This window comes from Acomys russatus, chromosome 19 (genome assembly GCF_903995435.1).
Source record: "Acomys russatus chromosome 19, mAcoRus1.1, whole genome shotgun sequence".
In the NCBI taxonomy this organism is placed as follows: domain Eukaryota; kingdom Metazoa; phylum Chordata; class Mammalia; order Rodentia; family Muridae; genus Acomys; species Acomys russatus.
In genome coordinates, this window is record NC_067155.1 from 37,421,430 (window position 1) to 37,441,452 (window position 20,023).

At 49.7% G+C, this 20,023-nt stretch overlaps 1 protein-coding gene across 1 annotated transcript; it reads left to right on the plus strand.

Moving 5' to 3' along the window:
* The first annotated feature begins 5,451 nt into the window (after positions 1-5,451).
* Positions 5,452-16,630, plus strand: Zfand2a (zinc finger AN1-type containing 2A). Its single transcript, XM_051161168.1, has 6 exons — positions 5,452-5,678; positions 8,637-8,731; positions 10,444-10,538; positions 12,946-13,077; positions 15,194-15,345; positions 16,382-16,630. The coding sequence occupies exons 2-6, from the start codon at positions 8,677-8,679 to the stop codon at positions 16,452-16,454; spliced, it is 507 nt and encodes a 168-aa protein (XP_051017125.1). The 5' UTR covers positions 5,452-5,678; positions 8,637-8,676; the 3' UTR covers positions 16,455-16,630.
* The last annotated feature ends 3,393 nt before the right edge of the window (positions 16,631-20,023 follow it).

The window sequence follows — 20,023 nt, forward strand, 5'->3', positions numbered from 1 at the left end:
AGGGGTAAAGCCGAATCCCTAGAATTCCTGTGAGGGGTGGGGCTGACAGAGTTCTTGCTGAACGTGTTTGTGGCATACGTTCAATGCCTAGTATTGGAGTTTGGATGCAGTGTGTGGGGTATGAGCTTTAAGATAGAACCCAAGAGTCAAAAGCACTTGCATAGAGCGCACAACCACTTTTAATATCTGGCCGACAGCTCCGTCCTGGCAGCTAGAATTTGAAGAGAAAGGTTGTTGATGATGCACATCTGATACTGGTCCTTGGGAAGGTCATTGTGAGTTCTAGGCTTGCCTGGGCTATATAGTAAGCCTCAGTCTAAATCAATAGACACATATCTTCACCATGAGGCTGCTGGAGACCTATGCCTTTTTTTTAAGCCTCTTCCCTGACATTCTTGCGATAAATCCCTGGTGCCACACAGAATTCAAGGGCACAGTCTCTATCCTCCAGGGTCCTTATGGTCTAGTTATTTCCAGGAATGACATCATTCACATAGAACAGAGACGAGAGACCTCTGATGAGTGCACTGAACTGTTCACCTGTCCTCCCCTAATCTGGTACCCATTGCTATGATGGATCTTGTTCTTGGGAGTCCCCTGTAGCCCGGAATCCTCACTTAGCAGAGGATGACCTTGAATGCCTGGTCCTCATACCTGCACTACCTGAACGCTGGGATTACAGGTGTGTAGCATCATGCCCAGTTTATCCAGTACTCAGGACAGAACTCAGGGCTTCATGCAAGCACTCCACCAACTAAGATGCATCCCTAGCCCACGGTATGTTATTGTATATGTGTGTGTATGTTGTCCATATAATGTGAGCACAGACACACGCTTATGGTGGAATGCACGTAGAGGTCAGAAGACAAGCTCAGATGTCAATCTGTCTTGAGAGACCGTCTTTTCCTAGGTTTTCAAGTGCTGAGGAATTCCTGTTTTCACCTCTCCTCCCAGGACAGCAGTGCTGAGATTTCAGATGCGTGCCACTATGTCTGACCTCATGTGGGTTCTAGGGCTTCGAACTCAGGTCCTCATGCTTGCATAGCAGGCATGTTCCCAAGCGAGCTACCTCCCCAGCCCTTGCTGTGTCGTATTTACAGTTCATCCGGTACCAATAGCCCTCCTCTGCCAGACACGTCCTTGGACCATCGCTGGCTGGTTAGTGAACTTTGAGTAGCAGTCACAGGTGGAAGCTGCAAGCAGAGGGTGTCAATGGTCGACACAGTAAGGCTTCTACAGCCAAGGCAGCCAGAGATGCTCTTAAATGTAATTTCCTCATTGTTCCACGATTCGGAGGCAAAGCTGGCAGCTCACAGAGCTCACCTCAAGATCCTGGTACAGAATGAGAGGGGGAAAAAAAAAGACCGAGATCCATCCCCTGTACCATTAAAAGGAAACAATACTTTTGTTCTCTGTCAATGTGTGTGGCAGTCCATCCTGGCCGCAGACTGCCTTCTTCCAAAGAGCTGGAAAGACTCTCAGCCTTTCTTCCTGAATTTGGCTGAGTATGGGGACTTTGAGGACCACTTGACTGGACGTCTTCCCCAGAGAGCACAGTTGCGTTCATTCCTTTGCTGCTCAGGGTCCTTTCTCATGTGTCTCTCCTCCTACACCTATCTTCCCCAGGTCACCTCTGGGGCAGATGAGCACGCATGTATATGCACATGTACATATGCAATACACACTCGTGCACACATGCACACGTGTCCATGAGATAGGTCAACATCAGATGCCTTTGCCTCCTGCTTTTTACCCTGGTTTTTTGTTTTTTGTTTGTTTGTTTTTTGTTTGTTTTTTGTGAACAGGGTTTTCACTGTGTAGCCTTGGGGGCCCTGGACTCACTCTGTAGACAAGGCTGGCCTCGAACTCACAAGGAGATCCTCTGCTTCCCGAGTGTTGGGATTAAAGGCATATGCCACCACACCCGGCCCACTTTTTACCTTGTTTTGAGACAGGATCCCTCCTCACTGAATATGGAAGTCACCCATTTTCAGCTCGACTGGTTGCCCAGAAGGCGCCCAGATTCTGTGCCTCTCCATCACTGGAATTACAGGCATGGACAACTGCTCCCAGCTTTTTCACGTGGGTTCTGACCAAATTCCGATGCTTGTGCTCGTACAGAAAGCACGTTATTGATGGGTACATCTCTTGCCTGCTTTTAAGAGGACTGAGCTGGGAACATGGTGAAAAGATGCAGAGTGTCCAGGAGCTATGAAGGGATACAGAACAAGGAACACAACAGGGAGTGGAGACGGTGGGAGAGTGGAGTGCCAAGTCTGAAAAGAAAAAGGAGGAAAGGAAATAGAATGCTGCCAAGCGTCAGCAGGTTCACTGCCAGGGCAACTCCGGCATTCTGGCAAGAAACCCTTGGCCTGACAGCTGCTAGGTGAGGGTCCCACAACACCCAGGGCCCACCTAAGGGTCCAACACTGGAAACTGAATGCAAAACCTAGAAACTCCACCCAAGATTAACCCATGCACTTGCAGCCATTAGTCTGGCCATAGAGCCTGAAGGCACAGATCCCTGTCCTCAGGGCTTGGAGCTGAAAGGCTGTGTGGCTGTCGGCACAGCCTATAAGCAAGCCTTTGGCACCCAAGGGCTCAGGTCTCCAGCACTAGAAAACCTTCTCCTTGTCTACTCATCCCGGGTAGAGCAAAATAACCCAGCTTTGTTGGTCAATGGGACAACCCTATTAGTGTTAACTGAAGGCCCAAAACTTTAGAAAAAGCCCCACTGTTGTAACACATTCTACAGGATAATTAGAGTCATGGATTTCAGAGTTGGAAGGTTACAGGTCTCAGGATCCAATTATCTCCAGCTAGCTATCATTAACTTCTTTTTTTTTTTTTTTTAAAGATGTATTTATTTATTGTGTATACAGATTTCGTTATAGATGGTTGTGAGCCAACATGTGGTTGCTGGGAATTGAACTCATGACCTTTGGAAGAGCAGTCAGTGCTCTTACCCTCTGAACCATCTCTCCAGCCCCTATCATTAACTTCTTAATTAGCCATTCTGGCCCACCAATGTGTGTGTGCCCTAACATCTTTTGTAACTATTAGGTAAAACCTATTGGAATGCACAGACCTGGCTTTCACCAATCAAATGCTAACAATGTCATCAGATAGCAGCTGAGGCCTGTAACAGGGGCCTCCCCACTCATTGTAATCCACCTACCTGAGGTTTACACCAAGGCACCTTAAGTGTCTCCATTCGCCACTTTCGTTGTTCTGTTACTATAAAAACTCTGTAAAACTTTTCCAGCATCAGAACAAAACATTTGAGGTTCAGTCGCTCATATCTGGCTACAGTCGCCCATATCTGGTTTCGGAATAAACTCACTCATTTGCGTTGAGGTGAGGGCTGTGTTTGACAAATGGACAAAGCTAAAACGCTGCCTGTGGCTGCCAGCTGCTGCCCAGAGCTGCGGACTGCACTACCTGCCACACTGTCGATCAAAGCCCAGTAGAGTAAACCTCCAACCTCAGTTAAGGCTTTAAGTCTCGGGCCTTAGCACCTAGAGCCCTAAGTCTCTATTCTCAAACTTGGAGGTTGTCATAGGGTTTCTGCTGCTGTGGTACGAAACACTGTTAACAGGGCCAAGGGTCCTGCATCTTGTCCCTGCTGCAGCCATCTAAGGTCCGACTCAGCGTCCACCTCTGCTTATACTCCCCTCTTAGGGGAAAGTCCCTAAGAGAAGTACCCAACCCTGTCCCGGGGCCTTGAGGTCAAGACGCCTCAGCCTAGTCTACAAAGTGAGTCTAGGACAGCCAGGACTACAAGAGAAACTGTCCTGAAAAAATAAAACAAAACAAAAAAGAGCTGTTTCTCTGGCAGTCACCGGCTGTCTTAATAAGGACCCAAATTCCAGCTCTGGCTCTGTCATATGGTTCTTGGGGGTCTTTTCCCCATCACAGACATGACCAAAAGCAACTCCAGAAGGAAAAGGTCTTTTGTTTGGTTGGTTTTTTTTGTTGTTGTTTTTTCCATCTTACACTTCAGGTTAACAGTTCATCACCGAGGAAGTCAGGGTAGGAAATCAAACAGGGAAGGAATCTGGAGGAGGAACTTAAGCAGAAGCTGAGAAGGACCACTGCTTTCTAGCTTGCTCCACCTTTTTCTTGAGATGCTCTATATAGCCCTGGCTGTCCTGGAACTTGTCCTTGAACACCAGGCTGGCCATGAACTCGGAGATCCATCTGCCTCCCAAGTGCTAGGATTAAAGGTGTACACATCCAAGCAGCCCACTTCCCTGCCCCCTTTCTGTTTTGGTTTGAGATAGGGTTTCTCAGTGTAGCCTTAGCTGTCCTAGGCTCACTTTGTAGACTAGGCTGGCCTCGAACAGCTGTTTGATCCATCTGCCTCCACCTCCCACCCGGCTCAGGCAGCCTACTTTTACTTTCTTTGTTTTTGGTTGTTTCCAGTTTGTTTGTTTTTGGTTGTTTCCAGACAGGGTTCCTCTGTATAGCCTTGGCTGTCCTGGACTCGTTTTGTAGACTAGGCTGGCCTCGAACTCACAGAGATCTGCAGTCCCAATGCTGAGATTACAGGCCCGCACTACCATACCTGGTCTGCTTTTACTTTCTTATAGCACCTAGGGCAACCAGTCCAGGGGTGGAACTACTCAAAATGGGCTGGGCCCTTCCACATTCATTACTAACTTAATAAATGTCCCCTAGGCCAATCTTACAGAGGTTACTTCTGACCTATGGTCCCCTCTTCTTAGATAACTAGATTGTGCCAGGTTGAGGATTAATACATACATACACACATACATACACACACACACACACACACACACACACACACACACACACACACACACAGGGCTGAACTGTTGTGCTCTGGGTCTGTTAGGCCAGCCCATAGGCCTTTGTTACTCAAAGACTTGGGTCACCAACACTTAAAACATCTTGCCTAATCCACATGCATAGAGCGAAGGTGCTCCTGCCTCGCTGAGTAACAGAGATACAGACATTTTGGGTATCATCTTAATCCATCTCTAGACTGGACCTCACTTCCAAGGCATGTTTGTTCAGACGACCTGGCAGAGGTGTTCTATCTCCCCTAGTCCTGGGATCCTCACAGCTTCACCGCGTCTGTGCAGACTGTAGCTCCAACTCTCGGGGCACGCCTACAGAAACAGCCCGGCCGCAGGACTCTTGCCCCCGGCCCGGTCCAGTCTCGGGCTCCCTTGTACGAGCTTGCCACCTCGCCCAGAGCTGGCTCACCGTGACTCAGCCGAGGCCAGAGATGTTACCTGAATGTTCCAGAAAAGAGGCGTGGGGACAAGGTGGGACAGGACCGTGGAACCGCCGGATTGGTTGCACGGTGAGTAACGACATCGCGGTGCGCGGATTACGAGGCGAAGGGATTGGCCAGCCTTCGGTGATGTTTTCGGCGCTCCCGGGAGCCGAGCCTAGGTACTACGGGATTGGGTGGCGTTGGCTTGGCGTCATCGGAGCGCGCCGGGAACGCCCAGGATGTGTGACTCTGGATTTGTCGGCTGCGGATAAATGTCCGAGGCAGCTGAAGGTGCAATGCTTCGCTTTCCAGCCTTGCGAGAAGTCGGGTGCCACGCGTGGATTGGAGCCGCAGTTCCTACTGCGGTGTCGCCGGGCTGACCACGGAGGACACCGCTTGTCTGTCTCCGCCTCCGGCCATCCGTGAATACCAGGTACCGGTGTGTCTACCCGGGGCCACAGGTCGGCTGGGGCTTGGGGCGGAGCTAATGAACCAGGGGCTGGAGTCTCCGCGCTGTGACTTCCCGTAGCCTGGGTAGCAAGGTATTACCGTCTCAGAACAGTGACACCTAACATCCCCAGGTCAACTGGCCTGGGCCAGTGTTGTGGGCAAGAGTAAGATTGCTGCGGCAGCCAGGCGTGATGGTGCAGGATGGAACTCTCAGCACTGGGGAATTAAGCCATTAGATCGCAAGCTCCAGGCTAATCTGAGCTAAGAAGAGTCTATGGGGAGGGCATGGTGGCTCAAGCCTTTTATCTAAGCGCTACGGAGGCAAAGGCAGGTGGGTCTCTTTGAACAAGAACATTTCATAATGTGGATTCTGTTGTCCACGGTGCCAAAATGTTTTCTAACCAACAACAGGAATGAGATCTTCTTTAACGGCCAAATGCACTAGGAGGGAAGAGGGGAGGGCGGGTATTCAGTGGGGGCCGGGATGATATTTGAGGAAGTGACACTGCAGATTGGTCCTGGACCAGGCAGAAAGATGTTTACTGAAGCCCGCCGGTTCTAGGCAAGGAGTAGATTAGAAGTTCCCAGTAGAGAGGGAAAGTGCTAGGAAGATGTGAAAAGATCTTTGGGGACTTGACCCCAGGAAAGTGTAAGCGTTTTGAGCCATTTGGTGAGTGACAGGACATGGAGGAGACTCGGGTTTAAGCCTGGTCTCCAGGATGCCAGCCGCTCCGGTTGTCTATTTCTTGTGGTTAATTAATGGCTGGTGCCTCCTCTAATCAGGCTGGGCCTGATATCATTAAGGAGTTAGCACAAAGTAAAACTCAGTGCCTAAGGGAGTGAGAGGCAAGGGACATGCCACGCTGGGGAGCGTAGTCAGCTAATGTCATTTAGCATCGAGGAAAACAAGCTTGTTGGTGCCAACAGGTGGACTGAGGAGGTGAAACTAGCTTGAGCTCCAGAGACTGTAGTTTTCAGTGGCAGCTATGAATCGCCTATGGGAAGCCCATCTCCCCACCCCAGAGGTTCTGGTTTTGTCAGGGCTGGGGGTTGGACCCAGAACTTCCTCCTCCCATGTGCGAGGTAAAGCAGTCTGTTAGTTGGCTAAGAACCTCAGGTGTCATTCCGTTCCTTAGGATCCCTTTCTCTTTGAAATAGGATGATCTGCCAGTGAATCATGTCTCCTCAAGGCCAGATTTCAGTCACTAACCACTACCCCGGCTTTTGTTTTTCTTTTCTTTTCTTTCTTTCTTTTCTTTTTCTTTCTTTCTTTCTTTTTTTTTTTTTTTTTTTTTTTTTTTTTGTTGTTGTTGTTTTGTTTTGTTTTGTTTTTCAAGACAGGGTTTCTCTGTGTAGCCTTGGCTGTCTTAGACTCACTTTGTAGACCAGGCTGGCCTCGAACTCACAAAGATCCATCTGCCTCTGACTCCCAAGTGCTGGGATTAAGGACTTGCACCATCACGCCTGGTTTTCTTTTCCTTTTCTTTGGAAGCTTGGTTCTCACCCATATCTCTGACTGGCCTGGATCTTGCTATGTAGATCAGGCTAGTCTTTGACTCCCAGAGATCCACTTACCTCTGTCTCCTAGGTGCTGGTATTAAACGCATGGGTCACTATGCCCAGCTATGCCTTGCTGCTTTTTGGGGGGGGTGGGGTTGAGACAGGGTTTCTCTGTGTAGCCTTGGCTGTCCTGGACTAACTTTGTAGACCAGACTGGCCTCGAACTCACAGTGATCCGCCTGCCTCTGCCTCCCAACACGCCCGGCTCCACTTTTTTTTTTTTTTAAATAGGAATTCTAGAGAGTCAATTCAGTGCTCGTGCTCCCAAGATAAGCAGTTTATCAGTTGAGCTATCTTCCTAACCCTCTTTCTACTGTTTTGTTTTTGTGTTTTAAGCAGGGTGTGACAGTTAGCTTTAACTGTCAGCCTGACACGCCTAGAATCACTTGGGAAGAGAGTCTCAATGAAGGACTGCCTGCCTTAGGTTGGGCAGTGGGCACCTCTAGGGGTGAGGGTGGCTGTCAGGCTAATTGGTATGGGAAGACCCAGTATACTGTGGGCGTCACCATTCCCTAAGCTGGGAGTGCTGAACTGTGTAAGAGTGGAGAAACGGAGGTGAGCCCAAGCAAGCGAGCAAGCATTTATTCATTTCTCTTTGTTCTCTTTGTTTGTTTTATTGTTGTGTGTTTTGGTCTTTCAAGATAGGGTCTCTCTGTGTAACAGCCTCTGGCTGTCCTAGAACTAACTTTGTAGATCAGGCTAGCTTTGAACTCACAAAGACCTGCCTATGCCTGCCTCCTGAGTGCACCGCCACGCGTGATTTATTTTTCTCCGTTCTTGGCTGTGGAAATGACGTGGCTGTTTCAAGCTCCTGCCATCTTGGTTTCCCTATAGTGATGGGACTACAACCTGGAACCACGGGCTAAAATAAACTTTTGCTTCCCGAAGTTGCTTTTTGTCAGGGTATCTTATCACAGCAGCAGGAGGGAAACTAATACCCACGGTCTCCCAAAGCTGTGCAGGCTAGCCTAGAGTTTGTGTGATTCTCCAGCCCCAGCCCTTAGGGTAGCTGGGAAGACAGGCCTGCCCCCACCTAGCCCGACTTAGGAAGCTCAGGATACATGGAAACATAGCTCTCCTGGAAACCCTGTGGCTGGGACAGGCTTTGTGAACTAGAGCCTAAAAGGACTAGACAGCAACCCGCTTCTCACGCTGTGTTTGTTTGGTTCTTGGTCTGAGACTTGGTGTTTTTTATGAAACTCCTCCCACTTTTCCTCTTTGCTGGCATCGTGAGAATTTGTGAGCTACTGGTCTCTCCCAGGGTGACCCTGATCTCCCACCCTCCCTGCAGAGGGAGTCGCTTTGTGCTCACTGGCCGGAGGTTATAGGTCCTGGTCACTAACTCTCGGGGGCTCATGCTCTTCGCTTCTAATTCCCGCAGGTGATACTTAAATACCTGTGCTTTGGACACTGTGTTCATAATGGAGTTTCCTGACTTGGGGAAGCACTGTTCAGAACCAACTTGTAAGCAACTAGGTAAGAACTTTCAAGGTCTCTTACTGGGAAATACTGTTTCATTGGCTGTCTTGTGAGGAGCATGTGGCTATTACACTCATACAGTGATAACTTTGAAACGTTGCTTTCTTTAAAAAAAAACAACAACACAGAAGTGTTATGGGACTGTGGTTTCGTTTTAATCCCAGGTGTGGGGATGTGACGCCGCTTCACAGCAGGTGACTGTGATTTGCCTTGCGCTCTAGCAGGGGCGTGGTTTTGCCACCTGCAGATAGTTTCTGCCACTGTATGCTGTTTGGGATTCTCGGAACTTTTCAGAGGATATGTAAATGTTAGGGCCCCTAGAGGCGGGGTGACTGTTGTTGGCTTTTTGGTGGTTGGTTGCTGTTTGTCAGGTGGTGGTTTGTGCTCAAAGAGAAGAAGAAATTAGAGACCCTGACAGGGAAAATCAAACTTGCCCCCAAGGAACTCGAACCCCTAACCAACCGGAAGTAATGTAACAATAATGATACTTCCCTGTTTTCCTTTCTTCCCGTGTGTGTGTGTGTGTGTGTGTGTGTGTGTGTGTGTGTGTGTGTGTTGTGGTGGTGTGTGTGTATGTGGTGTGTGTGTGTGTGGTGTGTGTGTGTGTGGTGTGTGTGTATGTGGTGTGTGTGTGTGGTGTGGGTGTGTGTGGTGTGTGTATGTAGTGTGTGTGTGTGTGTGTGTGTGGTGTGGTGGTGTGTGTGTATGTGGTGTGTGTGTGTGTGGTGTGTGTGTGTGGTGTGTGTGTATGTGGTGTTTGTGTGTGGTGTGGGTGTGTGTGGTGTGTGTATGTAGTGTGTGTGTGTGTGTGTGTGTGTGTGTGTGTGTGTGTGTGGTGGGTGTTGGAAGGGTGGAATAAAGAGAACCCACAAAGTAGTAAAATCACTCATTAGCTAGTTGGCCTCTGTCCCGGTTTGGCTTCTCAGCATCAGGACTCTGGTGCAGCACATCGCAAGTTAGCAACCACCTAAGGCCAGGCAATGACCGCCAGCCAGGGCTTCGCAGATAACAAGTAGACAGCTTGGATGATTGTGATACCACAAGAGACGGGATCTGTGTTGAAAAGACCGTTTTGTGGGTCCTTCGGTGTCTCTTGGCCGTATTGCATTCCTAACTGTGGGACTGGAGTTGCTGCTCAGTTGGTAGAACACTTGCCCGGAATGTATGAAGCGTGGGTTCCATCCCAGCACCACGTAAAACTGGTGTGGTGGCTCATGCCTATAATCCCAGCACTGGGAGGTGCAGGCAGGGGGATCAGGTGTTCAGGGTCCTCCTAGGCTATGTAGTGAGTACTAGACCAGCCTGCGCTAAGTAAGACCCTTGTCTCAATTTTATTTTTATTATTATTATTATTATTTTTTTGTTTTGTTTTGTTTTTTTGTTTTTCGAGGCAGGGTTTCTCTGTGTAGCCTTAGCCATCCTGGACTCACTTTGTAGACCAGGCTGGCCTTGAACTCACAGCAATCCACCTGCCTCTGCCTCCCGAGTGCTGGGATTAAAGGCGTGTGCCACCACGCCCGGCTCAATTTTAGTTTTAATTTCCACCCCTCAAAGTTGTTTTCTCTCACGTGTGCTCCTTCTAGGATGTATCTGTCCCTCATAGGCTTGAGGGGTCTACCGTAGACCACCTTCTGCTTTGGATAGTATGTAATCTTTTGGCTCCAGTTCTTCAGAGGATTTACTGTTCTGTCTTGATTTTTGTCTTTTAGATTTTCTGCCAATAACATGTGACGAGTGTAAACAAGATTTCTGTAAAGACCATTTTTCCTATTCGGGGCACAAGTGTCCCTTTGCATTCAAGAAGGTAACGCATCATCCTGGGGTCCAGACTGCATGGGCCACAGCTGCTCTGTCCATTTGCTCTGTGCGAGCCAAGGAGTGACCTATGATAGCCATGCTTTGAGTTTTGAACAAGTGGGTTTGTTAATATATAGCAAGCCAAAGTAAGAAAGTGAGTAGCTAGAAAAGCTGGGAGGAGGAGAGATGGGCAGATGGGTGGGTGGCTGGGTGGGTGGCTGGGTGGCTGGCTGGGTTTATGTACACACAAGTATCAAGGGAGGGCAGAGGTCAAAGCCAGGCACCTTCCTCTATTCCTTTCCACATTTTTTGAGGCAAGGTCTCTTACTGAATCTGGAGCTTGCCAATTGGCCAGCCAGTCTGGCCAGCAAGCCTCAAGCTCCTCCTTTCTCTGCCTACAAATGCGTGCTGCCAGCCAGGCGTAGTGGTGGAAACGCCTTTAATCCCAGCACTCTGGAGGCAGAGGCAGGCAGATCTGAGTTCAGGGCCAGCCTGGTGTGCAGGGCGAGTTCCAGGACAGCTGGGGATACATGCAGAAATCCTGTCTCATGAGTGAGTGAATGATGCTCACCACCAAAAAATAAATGCAAGCGCCTGCTCTTGAGTGCTGGTCTGAACTTGGGTCTCTGGGCCATCCTCCCAACCCCTTAGCCTGGGTATGTAAGGGAATACGCAACCATGGAGTGAGAGGACCAATTTTTAGTGTCTCTGTTCACTACAAGATTGTGTGAGAGACCTCTCGTAGACACTGGAGTATGTGTGCCCTGAGCTGTCCCTGACAGGTGGCAGAGCATCAGCATAGCAGTCTTCTAGGACAGTCAGGAAGTCAAGAGAGTCTCCTGATTGCCAATGGCTGCGGCCTGTGGTCTCTACAGGTGCTCTCTCCAGGTAGTATATTTGTGTAGAAATCAGAGGCTGAGCTTGTTCAGTATAGACTATAGTAGCCCTAGGCTACTATAGGTTGTGACACACCCCGCCCCAAGGCCCATTGGGGGAGTCTGCACCCTCTCGGCCAGATTGTGCTGTGTATGAGGGATGAGTAGAGGACAGCCCCCCCAATACCATCCACCTTGGGATTTGAGATAGTCACTCACTGCCAGGAATTCACCAAGTAGGTTAGGCTGGCTGGCTAGCAAGCCCCAGGGGTCCTCCTGTCTCCACCTCTCCAGTGTTGGGACAACTGGCATACTTTCAGGTGGGTGCTGGGGGTGGAACTCAGGTCCTGGTATTTGCATGGCCAGCTTCACCAAACTGAGCTGTCTCCCAGTCCCAGCCCTCAAATTGCATCCACAGTTGGTCCTTCACCTTTATGCACTTTACTTGTGGATTCCCCTGCACCACAGAACAGCAGGCGTCAGCGTTTCTTGTTCCTTCTGGTCACTGTAGCAGGTATTTCTGGGAGATTCCGTGCCGTCCAGCAAACACTAGAAGGTGCCTATTAGAACCCCAGGTCCCTCAAGTCCATGGGTTTACTCTATCAATAAGTGACTCACAGGTTATGTCACTGACCTCTGCCACTTCCCCTAGTGCCATATGGACAGTGGGTGACTCAGTGTCACATGACTTAACCAGGGCTGGCCATGGTCCAGCCGAGTCCTTGGTGGGGTAGGTGACTCACGTTCCTGTTTACCAGACCCTGATGACTAGGCGGCCACTAGTATATGTGTCATCTTTCCTTGTGCCCATGTTGGGGAGTGTCTGCTGGACATCACACCAGGAGCGCTTCATTTCTTGGTGGGCACATTAGCCCACTGAGACAGCCCCCCTCAGACAGCAGGCCACACAAGCCTATGGTCCTGTTTCCATCTGGGGTCAGTCGCCCCATCCTTTCTGGCATGGACCCCTCCCTCAACAGCCGTGGTTCAGGGTTTTGACTGTGTTGGTTGCTCACTCCTGGAGCTTCCATCATTCCTTCCAGAGCCCCCTCAGTCTCTGGCTGGGCTGGCACAGCAGTGGGGCACAGCCTGCCCACTGCGGAGGGCATCTCCCTGCTTGTAAAGCCATTGAGGCTCAGAGGCAGCGGTATAGAGTGACTCCTGCGACGTTCCTGTCAGTGTTTCCACCTGTCAGCTTGGCTCTGAGGGGTCACGTGGGTCCCCCTCCCGCAGCTATGTTGTGTTCCCCCTTCTCTCAGTCTCACCAGCTTCCTTTCTCTCTTGAGGCCCTCCAAAGCTGGTGGCGGCCCTTTTTGTGTTTAAATCCCACTAGACAACCTTGGGTGGTGTGCTGTTGGGTTACAGATGCTATCCTGTTAACCTATAGTTTTCTGTCACCAGTGTGCTCTCTGCTTGTAAACACATTTAACCATCTCGCGCGCGCGCGCGTGTGTGGGGGGGGGGGGGGCTGGGGGGAGGAGAGCTCATGTGCACGATCTGAGTGTGAGTCTTGGTATCACTGTATGTTCTTTATTTCAGGATGTACAGGTGCCCGTGTGTCCGCTCTGTAATGTCCCCATCCCTGTGAGAAGAGGCGAAAGCCCAGATGTGGTGGTCAGTGAGCACATGGACAGAGACTGCACCTTTCACCCTGGGAGGAACAAAAACAAGGTGAGAGTTGGGTTAAGACTAGCACATGCCGCCGGGCGTGGTGGTGCACGCCTGTAATCCCAGCACTCGGGAGGCAAAGGCAGGCAGATCTCTGTGAGTTCGAGGCCAGCCTGGTCTACAAAGCGAGTCCAGGACAGCCAGGGCTACACAGAGAGAAACCCTGTCTCAAAAAATAAAAACAAAAAGCAGAACAAAAAAAAAAAAAAAGACTAGCCAGTGCCAGTGCGCATAGCACTGATGTTGCTTTGGAGGGAAAGGTCAATTTTCTTTTTCATCTCTCTCTCTCTCTCTCATTTTTTTTTTTTTTTTTTTTTTAAAGATAACATCTCACATAGCCCAGGCTGGTCCACTCTTGCTATGTAGCCAAAGATGACCTTGAGCTCCTAATGCCCATGGCTCCCTCTCCTGAATGTTGATATTATAGCCATGCACTCCCACGCCTGTTTTATCAGTCCTGGGGATCGATCCCAGGATGTTGTGCTTGCTAGGCAAGCACTCTACAAACGGAGCCCCATCTTCAGGTTTTTTTTTTTTTTTTAAGTGTGGTGTGCTGACAGGGGAAGTTGAGGTCTTGCTGTTTTGAGTGGAAACAGTACCCAAGCCTCACAGGGCTCCCAGGTCAGGGCCTTGTTTTCAGGAATCCCCAGTGTCTCTCCTGAGGTGCCAGAGGCTTCTGTTAACTCTCTCCTACTCTTTCTGGTGACAGAAGAAATGTGCCATCGTTTTGGTCCTCTGAAGGGGTGGGGAGGGTCCCTGCCCCCCCCTTTTTTTTGAGAATAATAGTATTTCTAAGGGAAGATATATCTCCTGTCACCTAGAGGGCAGCACAAGCGAGAACTGTGTGCCCCTGAGCTGGGCATTGTCTGCCTCCATCGCTCTCCACCCCTGAGGCTAGCAGCCTCTATCCACAGGTCTCATGCCTGCGGCTCTGGGAGAAACTGTGCTTCTACTTTTAAGATGGGCCTGTGGCCTCTTTTGGGATGAGGTCCTGCCTCGCCCAGCCTCCCTGCGGTCCTTTCTGCCCATTGTGGTTTGTTTCCTTGGTGGGCTTGTTCTGAGGCCCTCCTCCAGCTAATAGCTGGCTCTTCGCTCACCTGCTAGCTTCTCTGTCTCCAAAGTCCGTCTTTGTCCCTCCCCCAGCACAAGCTGCCTGAGCAGAATCTTTGCATCCTCATTCTGAGGGCCCAGGGCTTGTTAGCTTTTTATTTTACCTCAAAAACAAACAAACAGGGTTGGAGAGATGGCTCAGAAGTTAAGGGAACTGACTACTCTTCCAGAGGTCCTGAGTTCAATTCCCAGCACCCACATGGTGGCTCACAACCATTGATAATGAGATCTGATGCCATCTTCTGACATGCCGGTGTACATGCAGGTAGAGCACTCACATATATAAAGTAAATAAATAACATTTGAACAAACAAACAAAGCCTTTTAAAATCTACATGTGATGCACACCTGACAGTTTCGATGCAGAGTCAGGGGGATCACTGTGAGTTCAAGGCCAGCAATGGTGCATAGTGAGCTCCCAGCCAGCCAAGGCTACACACAGTGAGACCCTGTCTAAAAGAAAAGGAAAAAGCAATAAATAAAATTTTTATTTTGGTATTTGCATGCACACATGTATATGCGTGTGTATACATGGTCACACGTGCGTAGAGGCCAGAGGAGGATGTCTACTGGCTTGCTCTCCCTTCAGACAGAGTTTCTCCTTGAATCTGGAGCTAGGTTGACAACCTCTGAGCTACAGTGACCCTCCGGTCTGTGTCCTCAAGACAGAACTACAGGCCTGTGTACATCCATGGCTAGTTATGTGGGTGCTGGAGATTTGACCTTTGATCTTTATTCCTCTACAGGTGCTCTTATCACTGAGCCAACTTCAGAGTTTTTTGTTGTTGTTTTGTTGCTGTTGTTATTGAGCAGTGTTAGGGAAAGAAGGAATGAGTGTTGCTAAGCCACAACCCTAACCTTCTGTGTGTTGGGTGGGGAGGGCGCATGTCGAGGCCATGGCTACTTGGAATAGTTAGAATCACAGGCTCACACCATCAGGCCCAGCTGCCGGGGCCCGACTGAGCTGGGCTAATGGCACGCTGCACAGAAGTGACCCATGTTCTTGTAGGTGTTCACACACCGCTGCTCCAAAGAGGGATGCCGGAAGAAGGAGATGCTGCAGCTGGCTTGCGCTCAGTGCCATGGCAACTTCTGCATTCAGCACAGGCATCCTCTGGACCACAGCTGCCAAGCTGGAAGTAGCTCGGCCAACAGAGGGAGGTGAGTACAGGCCCCCGGTGCCACCAGTCCTGTGTGCAGCGTGCCATAAAGAAGGGAACTTAGATTCACAGTCAGAGATGGAGTCCTGTGGGGCCAGTTCTGCGGCTGCCCAGCACCGGGGGCTTCAAACATTGGCAATTTAGCCTTTCACAAGCCCAGAGCAGAGGGTTGACAACTGGCTCCTTCTGAGAGGCCCAGCACTCTACAGTGTGCCTGGCTTTGTAGGCACGCTGCTCCCAGCTCTGCCTTTGTCTTGGGGTAGTGTTCTGAGTGCATGCCTGCATCCTGCATCCTGCCTCCCATCCTCTGTTAAGGCAACAGTGGGTTGAGTGGCCCACTGTCCTGGTTGATGGCCAGGATGGCTGATGCTCAGTTTGGTCCCCTTAGTGAAGGCTTGTTTCTAAATGAGGTCCCTCCTGAGGTCTGGGAGTTGGGTTGGTACATTGGCATGCCTTTGAGGGGAAGAGGCACAGATCAACCCTTACCGTTCCTTTTTTAAGGCATGGAAACCCCTGTCTGCACTCACTCTGAGTCAAAATGCAACATAACTTCCTTTTTCATCTGTGTGTGAGCGCACATGGATGTTGGTCCTTGCTTTCCACCCTGTGTGACACAAGGCCTCTTGTTTGCTGTGGCATGGGCCAGGCTAGCTGACCCGAGAGCTTCTGCCTCTACCTTGCACCCCCCTGTAGGACCTCTCCTGGGCTCACAGACCCAGCAGCACCTGGCTTTTTTATATAGGTGCTGGGAATTCACACGAGTCCTCGGGGCTTGTGCAGCCAGCCCTTTCCGCTGAGCTAGCTGCAGGCCTGTGAGTTACGTTTTATTTTCTAATCTTTAGTTGGGAGCCAGAGGGTACACACATGTTACCGCATGCATAGGGAGGTCAGAGGGCAGCTAAGTTTCTTCTTAACTTCCCTTGCTTTCTCTCCAGCTGTTTGTATGTGATCACAGCTGTCTAACTGCATGGGCATGAGTGGGTTTTCTTGCAGAGGGGAAGAGGGTCCAATAAGCACGCATTTGACTTTCTCTCTAGGGCGTCAGCATCCAGAGCTCCTGACGAGAAGCCACGGGGAATCAGTTGGCTGGCCCAGCGACTCAGGTACTAGTCCAAATGGCATGTGAGACTTCAGCTGTGGTTTTCAAAGGCTTGATGCACTGTGCTTCCCTAAGAAAGGCCAGGCCACATAACTGTTTCTAGAATGTCCCAAGTGGCCTCCAAGGCCCTCTTACCATGACAGACTTTCATAGCATGCCTTCTCGGTAGTCCTGACATGTGCAATCACCCATCAATTCTTCTTCTTCTTTTTCAGGCGGACAGTGAAATGATGACGAGGCCCCCGTCTGTGCCGCACACCGCCTCCTTTCAGTTGAGCTTTAATCTTGGGGGCGTGGCCTGCGTGCCTTCCTGATTCTCCTGGTAATCAAGTCTGTATGGAAAAATCTCCCGTTGACTGTTCAAGTTCGGGCCCGGAGGTGGCTCAGTGGGTACAGCACCTGCCTCCTGAGCATGAGGACCTGAGGTCATCCCCAGAACCTAGTTTTCAAAAGCTGGATGTGGCTGTAATCTCAACACTTGGAAAGCGGAGACAGGAGAATCTCTGAGGCTCTGACCAGCAGCCTAACTTAATTGGAGAGTTCTAGGCCAGAGAGAAATACTGCCTCAAAAACTAAAGTGGGGGGTTCCTAAGGAGGGACATCAGAAATTCACCTCTGGACACACACACACACACACACACACACACACACACTGTGCACAAATCATTTGGTAAAATAAATGAGGCTGGTCAGCAACTTTGAGGTGGGTTACGTTACCACAGCAAAAAGTTGCTGGGTTTAGGAGCTGAGGACCTGTGTAAACCTCATAAGTGGTGGCTTTGGCCTGTACTAAACTACTCCAGGACTTGGTGTACTGGAAAGTTCTGTCCTATAAAAGAGCTGCCAATGGCTCCACATTCTCCTCAGCATGGCTTTTGTAATGAGGTGCCTTTTGGGGCACAGTCTGAGAACACGAGTCATCATGGTGCCCTCCCTGTCCTCAGGCTGGGGCTGCCGCAGTGGGGAGACTATGTGTGGCCTGCAGAGCTCTCTCCACAGATGGCTTAAGCAACCAGCCTTGCCATGCCATGGCTCCTCATGCCTGGGTTTAGGTTTTTTGTTGTTTTGTTTCTGAGACAGTATCTTACTATGGAGCACTCGGTGTTGTGGACCTCACTCTGTAGGCTGGCCTTGAACTCACAGAGATCCACATGCCTCTGCCTCCCAAGTATGAATTCTGTTTTAACTCCTAAGAAGAGCATCAAGAAGTGGGAGCCACCTCAGAACCATCTGGTGTTAGACAGAAGCTTCTCCTCATGTCTTAAGCACCACGGCCTGGGCAGTGGGCATCCTTGGGCACTTCCTTGCAGAGCAATAACCCAGACAGAAGAGGAGCAATGGGGATGGGCCACAGGGTGCAGCCACAGCTGCTCCTGTGCCACCTGTGTACCACCAGCTGGCCATGACACTGCGGGGGGAAGAACACGTATGGGGTGCCCTGGTGACCTCCATGTAAGGGATTACCCCCACTTTCCAGGAATTTGGGTAAGAGGGATGACGTGAGACCAGCCACCCCAGCCAGTTTTGACCTTGCCCCTGAGTTCTGACACCCTTTGGGACAGGTAGCCGCCTGAACTACAGATGTAGCGACATTCTGCAGGTTCTGTGCCTCTAGCTGTCCTGGGGAGACAGGTTCCACACATTCTGGTCCCTAAAGACTCAATTACCTGTCATAATCCAGTGCCTCTCCAGGGTCCACATCAGAACAACTCTGGGCTCTCAGGGCAGCGCACTGCCTCCTACCCCCAATTTCTGACTAGATCTGGGGGAGACGCAGTTTGCTTTTAGGATTAGGTGTAGGCAGCGGTGCTATGTGGGGACATTGAGACACCCCCCCCCTTTTTTTTTTGTACCTCCACTTCCCAAGGTGATGAACACTTGAGATGTAGTCAGCATAGCAAAGCTTTTACTTCTACTAAAGTTTTTAAACAGCTGTATTCAGTAATTTGGCAATGTTTCAGTGTGTTAGGGGCTCGGGTATATGAGTCTATCTCTAACCATTTAATGAAATACTGTTTTAGCTGAGATGACTCCAGATTGGGAATTACAAGCACACTTGGTGGGCTGGGCCAATGGCCCAGTGATGAAGAGCTTGCACTGCCCTTGCAGAGGACCAGAGTTCTGTCCCTAGCACCGGTATTGGATGGTTCAAAGCCATCGATATCTCTGGCCTCTGGACACTTACAGTCACATGCACATACTCTTAAACATAAAAGTCAGTACATTGGGAAAGGTTAGGGCCTAGCTTTCTGGTTAACTCTTACCTAGAGTCCATCAGTGAAGAGTGGGGACCATGATTGCATAGGAAAGCACCTGCCTGGAATCCCTCAAGTCCAGGCCATGGCTTAGTAGCAGAGCACCTGCCTATCACGTCCGAGGCCTCAGGTTCTGTCCTTACTATTGCAAGCCAAACAAGTTTACCAGATTTTGAAGACAATAATCAAGTGTAAGACATTGTTTGCATGTTGAAATGTTTTATATATAATGGTCAATAAAAAGACATTTATTTCACCTGGTTTTTTTGTTCTTGTTAATGTAATTTTAGAGTCTCTCTAAGTAACCCTGGCTATCCTGGAACATAGTATGTAGACCAGGCTGGCCTTGAACTCAGATTCTCCTGACTACTTGGCATTAAAAGTGTGTGCCACCACAGCCAGCTTCATTTTTTTATGTATGTGTTTTGTCTGTGTATGGGTACTACATACATTACTGGTGCTTACAGAAGCTAGATTTTTTTCCCCTTAGGACGTATGGCTAATTCTTTTCAAAGTCTGCGTTTTGTATGTGTAGTGCAGGTATGTTTGCTTGTTTGCACATGTTAGGGCACAGGTGTACACATGTAGGGAGAGGCCTATGGATGACCGTCAGTGCCTGGTTGCTCTCCACCTTTTAGACAAGGGCAGAGCCTGCAGTCCATCTGGTCTAGCTGATAACTAGCTCCAGGAATCCCTGGGGTTACTGGAAAACTGACAGCCTCCTCCCACCTTTTTGTTGGATTGGGGATTTGAACTCTGGTCCTTATACTTGTGTGGCAACCACTTTGCCCTCTGAGCATCTACCCAGCCCTGTGTACCCTTAAGAAAGGACTTAGCATTAGTCTAGTCTGGTAAGAAAAATTCTCTGTCTTCATCTACTGGGGTCCTGAGGTGGAAGCTTCTGGGGAACACTTAAATGGAGGGACACCTCTTTATCTCTTCCCTTTTTCTATAATTGAAATCATAGGTAAGACTTGCAGTTATGCCATGTCTTCGTATCTTGATTCCTACACAGCCACCTTGAGTAGGTTGTAAAGCCTTTTTGCTTGTTTTTGTTGTGTTTGGGTTTTTGTTCCTTTTTTTTGTTTGTTTGTTTGTTTTTTGTTTTTTGAGACAGGGTTTCTCTATGTAGCCTTGGCCGTCCTGGACTCTCTTTGTAGACCAGGCTGGCCTCGAACTCACAGCGATCCGCCTGCCTCTGCCTCCAAGTGCTGGGATTAAAGGCGTGTGCCACCACAGCCAGCATAAAGTCCTTTTTTAAATACCTGCTCCTGGTAGCCAGCTTGACTGGTGCATGAACAGTGCTAGGATACGTAGGTCTGTTG

What these genes read in the sequence shown, in the direction of transcription:
- Zfand2a (XM_051161168.1), top strand. Translation starts at nt 8,677, where the DNA reads ATGGAGTTTCCTGACTTGGGGAAGCACTGTTCAGAACCAACTTGTAAG. An exon ending in ACCAACTTGTAAGCAACTAG is followed by an intron (nt 8,732 to 10,443) that starts GTAAGAACTTTC and finishes TTTGTCTTTTAG; the next exon opens with ATTTTCTGCCAATAACATGT. An exon ending in CTGGGAGGAACAAAAACAAG is followed by an intron (nt 13,078 to 15,193) that starts GTGAGAGTTGGG and finishes ATGTTCTTGTAG; the next exon opens with GTGTTCACACACCGCTGCTC.